We start from the raw sequence: 6,615 nt of genomic DNA, 5'->3' as shown, positions 1-6,615 counted from the left end.
GGGAGGAAGCCGGCCCGGCGTGTAAAGGGTTACGGGGGAAGTGTGTGCTCGCATCCTTCAAATGAGGTGCGCTTCGTGTTTGTACACACAAGCTCTTTTTAAAAATTCTGCTGGCATATTGTTTACAGTGGGTACTGGAAACCATCACATCTGCTTGCATCTCGCCCGGAATCTCAATAACTCCATCATTCAGCGCCGGCGCTTGCTTCTGCGCGCGGCCTTTGTGGCGAGTCGATAATGCCTGCCATCTGCCACGGAGCACACAGCTACCTGCCAACAAGCCGGCTGGGGTGACCTCTGCTTCCCCACCACTCATTAGTATTCACACGCCGCCTTATTAGAACTGACCCCACCAGGCCCCGCTGTTTCTCTGCCTCTGCCGCGCGTCGCGGCTCACCTGGCAGGCGCTGCAGCGGAGGAAGCTACGGATATAATCAGGGGATGCAGGCAGGCTTCGCGAAGCAGATGGTGTCTATAGTCTGCTGTTAAGAGACTGGACTACTAATGCAAGCATTAATGCCTAATATCCGACTGTTACACGTTGCAGCGTACAGCGGTGTATCGCGGAGGGTCAAAGGCAGCGGCAGTGGAAGCTCCTGAGTTGCCGCAAGCACGCGGTAACGCAAAGAATTTCCTGGTGGATTTTAACTTCTTCCACTTAAATGAATTAATCTCATCCCTTGCTGGGTTGTTTGGTTTGGTAAGCATAGCAGGAGCAATTGCTGAAAATACCGTGCTTTAATCCCTCTTCTTCTGTGTCTTCTTGCCCCTCCCCTGAACAGGTAGAATTCTTGAATATTGGTACCCAGGAAAAAAATACACAAGGGGATGCTACTTTGCAAGTGCCCACAAATGGAGGGTTGGCATTAAACCAAATTCATGAATCACTGGAGAATATTCTTTAGGAAATTATTTTTCCCTGTTGCTTCAATCCCCAAGGATAAGATCAAATAAGGTTCTGAACGGCGAAAGGTAGAAGGGATCCCTCTTCTTTCACAACAGAGCTAGTGGGTACAGCTAATTTTGGTGCTGTATACCAAGGAGGCATCTAAAAATCTTGCCTGAAGAGGATTTGCTACTGAATTATAAAGAAGAAGGAAAGCTTTGAAACCTGATGAGCTAAACAGAAAAAAACACAGAGCAAGAAATACCGTTAATTTAATTAATTTAAATGTGAGAACGGTAAACCAGGTGTCGAAAGTCCAGTCTGTCTCGTCAGTGTTACAGACAACGCGGATGTTTAACGTCCGAACAACACAAGCACGTACTCTTGTGACTTCTGGCCCAGGGCGAGGAGAACACCAGTAACCTGCTACTAGTACTGCACTGCTACGGACGTAGGTATGTCTTTGAGCAGTTCTCCCTCTTTTCAGAACACGTGGCTAAGCCGTAGCCCGATGCTGCAGAGGAGAGTGTATCACTCCATGGCTGCTGTCCAGAGGAAACTTTACGTGTTAGGTGGGAATGATCTCGACTACAACAACGATCGGATCCTGGTTCGGCACATAGACTCCTACAGCATAGACGCCGACCAGTGGACGCGTTGCAGCTTCAACATGCTGACAGGCGAGTACCGTACCCCAAAGGGGGAAACTCACTACTCTTAAGGTAAAACATCAGCTCTTTTCCCTTTAGATGCCTTTAGTTTGCGGAACTCCATGACTTTGCTGCAATTGCTTCTGGTGTAGGGCCCATCATCGGCCAGCAAGACACTTCTGATTTTTGTTCTGGCACTGTGCTGTACTGAACATTTGGTTTAGGAGGTTGTAGACTACATTTTTAAGAAGGTGCACATAAATTTAACTAAGCAATTAAAAAAAAAATCTGTCATAGCATTACAGGTACTTATTTTTGATTCTCCAAAAGCTTGCCTGCAGCAATAGATTTAGCTCCCTCTTTGAGTGTACAACAGGCAGATGCGTCTACCGTGATAACGTCACTTTATAGTGCCGTTTGCTGGTGTTATAGGGCAAAGCTTTCATTGAAATCCATTAACCGCTGCTTGTTTCTAAACTGTATCTTAATAAGTTACCTGAAAGGAGGGGCCTTTGGGATTCTGTTGTCAGGGATGGGTTGAGCAGCTCAGTTAGCTACAGCGCCTGTAAAGTTGCTCTTGCCTGTCATCAGGAAGAACGGCTGCGGCAGCAGGAGCTTGCAGAGCACTGCAACTCACTGTCCTCTCCCTCCCCCCAGCCCACCAAATTGCCTACGATTCCCAGATGGACTACCCCCTCGAATCCCTGAGGGAGACAGGCGTGTGACGCATTCCCACAGTAGCACCAACAGTAGCTTTACAGGAAAGGATGGATTTCCAGGACAGTATTAATATTGGAGCTGTTCCCTCGTGCAGTAGGCTCAGAGCTCAATTAGTAACAGCGCTGGATGCCAGAGTTTCAGTGCAGACTGCTGTAGGAGTCCTAGAGCTGAGCCCACCTCACTTTTCATCCTTTTCCATTTGGCGTTGTATTGATTTCTGAGATCTACCACTGAAAAGGTACAAAGGAGCTTAACTAGAAGCTCAGGATAGCTAGAAACACCAGAGGAGTGAACATCTGACGAAGAGAGTCACCTTATGTCATTTTCCTCCTGGAGGGTTTAACAGCTGCTCTAGCAGCAGCTTTTAAGATGTCGCGTTGGGTTTCTTAATCTCTGGGATCTGGAGAAGGGTTGCTTGGTTTCTCAGTCAGGTCATCAGAGTACTTCACGGACACTGGGGAGAGAAGCACAGATCAAAAAGGAGTTACACATTGTCAGAGAACTGTTTTTTCATAGCCCTTTTCCTCTCCGGTTAATTAATGTATTAGCTGGAGGAACTGACAGCCTTTGAGAAGGACACCGACTGATTTAGAACTGCAGAAGCACTGGCACCACAGGCACCCTTGTCCTGGAGCTGACCTGATACCACTGGGTGCTGCGAGATGACAGCCAAGCCACTCCTCAGATACAGCCCGGTGGGTTGTTTGCACAACCTGCCCCTGAAGAAGCCACCTAAGCCTTTGCATCTCTGCAGCTGGCGGTAGATGTGCCTGTTGCACCGTGTGGTGCAGGTATTTTTTTAGGCTGTATTTATCCTTTGGTGGGAACGAGCTTGCAGAGCAGCTTCTGCCATGTTCAGCATCCTCCTAGCTGGAGGAATGGGGAGTGAGCCGGTGTGGGCAGGACGCGTCTCTCTGGATGTGCCTGTGTGATAACAGCTGAGGCCGGCAGGGAGCTTTCCTATCCCCTGTGAAGTACAGGCGTAGGAAAACGTGTGCCGTTGAGGAGACGGCAGATGGGCCCCTGCGCAGCCTCAGTTTATTGCTCCCCTGGGGTATCTCTGTGGACGGGGCTCCCACGGAGAGCAAAGAACAGCCCTCACGCTTCACCGTCACTGTTCACGCTGTGAAGTCTGAAACAGTCAAGTTCCTGACAAGTGCTTTTCCATCGTATTCCGGAACTCCAGCGTTTGGTGTTAAAAGGGTTAATTACACACTGAAAGTGGTTTCCATTTCCTTTTTTGCTTTAGGTCAAAATGAGTCTGGAGTCGCCGTCCACAATGGTAGAATATATTTAGTTGGCGGCTATTCGATTTGGACAAATGAGCCCTTGGCGTGTATCCAGGTGAGTGATTTAGGTTTCTTTTTTAAAGTCTTTTCCAATAATTTTGCAAGGGTACATTTTGCACAGAGGTTATTCAAAAAGGAAAAACGCAGGTGAAGTGGAAAGATGAAGGATGATTCTTATGCAGCCACTGAACCCGCATAAACACCGAGAGGAAATATCGGGGATATTGAAAACATTTCCGGATGAGCCATTAGCTGCGATTCTTCCACAATTCTTCCTAGTAAACTCTTCCAGTAGCACAGGATTGAGGAGTCTCCCCTTTGACAGGGTGTGGGTAAAATAGTGGGTGTATGTTCTCTGGTTACACGACCAAATTCAAGGGAAGAGGGTTGCAGAAAGGGATGATGGGCTAACAGTTTTTCAGCCCATCTTGTGATTTGGGGTTTTTCTCCCCTCTCCAAGTTGTCTTCCTGAAGAGCAGCCGGAGTTAACGAGTTTTTCTTTGACAGAGTTCAGCCAGCCTGCCACCCGCCCCAGCGCTTACCGCTTCAAAGCTCCAATGGCAGTTTTTTGATCCCTGCTGTAGGCAACAGCCTGTCCAGCAAACTCTTCTGCTCTCTCTCTCATCTCGTGTAAGAGCAGCTTGCCTGCAGATCCATGTACAAAAATCAGGAATTCTTATCTTTCCGCATTTTTTCTGAGCGAAGCAAATCTGCATCATGGCCATGGCTTCGTGACTGGCTGGGCACCTACAGACAGAAATTGTCTGTATCTCACCTTCTGCACTTTGACTAAGAAACAGTATTTTCCTTAGCTTCCAACGAAGGATCTTAGGATTTAACCTCCAGACTGCCCCGTGAGGCTAGCAGTTGGACTTAGCGTAAGACGGGAATGTATCGCACGTCGAGCTGCTGGTCTTAACAGTGGACACGTATTACCACGAGTTTCTGAAGAATAGATCATGCAAGCTAAGGAGTTAAAACCATGTTCTGGTCATAGTGTAATTGTGTGTTTTACTACATTGTTGGTAACCAACAGCTGTTAGTGGAAAAATTCCTTCAAGCTTGGATAACACTGGCTGAAATACAGTGCTTCAGCAGACCAATAGCACGGTATCTTGGTGTTGGCCGTACATGCTGGTTTGTAATCAGCAGGTACCTTTCAGTATTGCACCTGGGTTTAAATACTGCTTGGTGACAGTGACAATGACCCTGGGATCTTGCTTTCTGTAGTGGGCATTTGTGCATATGCCCGAGCTGGCTGTGATCCAGCAGCCTGCCTGAGACGGTCCCTGCGTTAAGGGGGAAAGAAGAGTAATGAGAGCTTTGGCAGAGCCGTGCGTGCTGCCCCTTCTCAGCTGTTGGCAACGTGCCTGGCTTTAACCAGAAAAACTAGCCCTTTTATCTTAAAATTCAGCACCTTTGAGGTTGCTGTCTCCTTGGGAAGAAAAAATCCACATTTTCTGTATATCTTCATTTTCTTTAAGTCATTCATTTATTTGGCCTTTCCAGCTTCAACAGAACTCTCTTGCTCCCTATGGACCAAGTTGGCAAAGGCTTCATCCTTGGGGGTGACGGTAGCCACTTGTGTGGCTGCGCGTTCCCTGCCAGGAAGCAGGAGCCAATGTCACTGCCGGCTGCTGCGTGTCCGAGCTGGTGTAGGACTGGGGTGATGAGGACAGCAGTAGATCACCAGCTCCATAAGTGCAATCTAGAAATTATCCGAAGCTTCCTTGCTGTTGGGGTTAACAGGACATGTGTATGGTGTGTGCCAGCAGATTTGTTCCAGCTTTCTTCTGTGATCCCTGAAATATTCCTAGAATCACAGAACGGTTTGGGTTTGAAGGGACCGTAAAGACCATCTAGTTCCAACCCCCCTGCCACGGGCAGGGACACCTTCCACTAGACCAGGTTGCTCAAAGCCTCATCCAGCCTGGCCTTGAACACTTCCAGGGATGGAGCATCCACAGCTTCTCTGGGCAGCCTGTCTCAGTGCCTCACCATTCACATTCTGTGCACTTTGACCTGCAGGTGCTGGACGTTAGCAAGGAGGGGAAGGAAGAAGTCTTCTATGGGCCTACACTCCCCTTCGCTTCCAACGGAATAGCAGCGTGCTTTCTTCCAGCTCCTTATTTCACGTGCCCCAACCTTCAGACTCTGCAAGTGCCTCACCACAGGATCGGCACCATGTGAGGCCAGGAACGTGCAGTTCGCAGAAGCGGAGACAGGGGGAGGGAATCAAACCCTGTGTATGGAAGGGTTTTCTGGATCGCGAAAAGATCAGCCCACAGGGGCTGCTGCTTCACCGTCACACGTTTGTCACGAGGTCGGATCACAAGAGGCAGGCGGGAAGGTACAGAAACTGCACGCAACTTCTCTCGCCCACTGCGGGGGTAGGAGCATATTCCTGCGGGTGTCGGGCGTTTCTGCTGGTGACGACCCGCTGCCTGTCTCCATTTCCTTATGCAACTTCGTAAGGCGTCGCGGATGCTCTCGGCGCCTCCTGGGCTGCTATTCCCTGGAGTCGACACATTCGGCCGTTCACCAGCGGCACTTTCAGAGCCGACAGGAAGCCGTGTTTATGTTGACAAAGCTGATCTAATACTGTGGTAATTATGCAACTTACTCAATACCTTTGGCAAAAAGAGTAACAAATGTGTTGACTTCTAATTCCAAACTCCGTCGTTTACAGGTTCTCATTTAATAACGCTTCATTTGAAATTTAAATACTGCAAAGCAGATTAAAACAACAACAAAAAAACAAACAAGCCCTATAGTATATGAGGAACAGATACAAATTTTCTCTGCGGAAAGACGGTGGCACCGGAGCCTCATGGTTAAACCCAAGTCAGAACTGAATGTGTTTGAGCATCTAGAGATCATTTGGGATGTCATTTACCAAGGTCTGTTACCAAATAAGTGTTACCTCCTGTCATACGATCAGTTCCTCCTGACAGCTGCAGTCTTTTAATGGTGAACAGCCTCTTTACTGTATAATTAAAATGTGCCATTTACTTAATATTTTTAATATCCAGTTTGCGAGGGGTCACCGCATTTACAATTATCAAGGAAC

The 6,615-nt window shown here is 48.2% G+C and overlaps 1 protein-coding gene across 1 annotated transcript in view; it reads left to right on the top strand.

Annotated features, from left to right (window-relative positions):
* Positions 1-5,735, top strand: part of KLHL32 (kelch-like family member 32) — a 17,452-nt gene extending 11,717 nt beyond the window's left edge. Inside the window, exons 4-6 of the mRNA XM_010147592.1 lie at positions 1,374-1,566; positions 3,506-3,600; positions 5,574-5,735. Of these exons, the coding sequence (XP_010145894.1) occupies positions 1,374-1,566; positions 3,506-3,600; positions 5,574-5,735 (450 nt within the window). The remainder of the gene's footprint in view (positions 1-1,373; positions 1,567-3,505; positions 3,601-5,573) is intronic.
* Positions 5,736-6,615: the final 880 nt, after the last annotated feature.

This window comes from Eurypyga helias, unplaced genomic scaffold (assembly GCF_000690775.1).
Source record: "Eurypyga helias isolate BGI_N326 unplaced genomic scaffold, ASM69077v1 scaffold9202, whole genome shotgun sequence".
In the NCBI taxonomy this organism is placed as follows: Eukaryota; Metazoa; Chordata; class Aves; order Eurypygiformes; family Eurypygidae; genus Eurypyga; species Eurypyga helias.
This window is presented reverse-complemented; position numbering and strand designations above follow the sequence as displayed.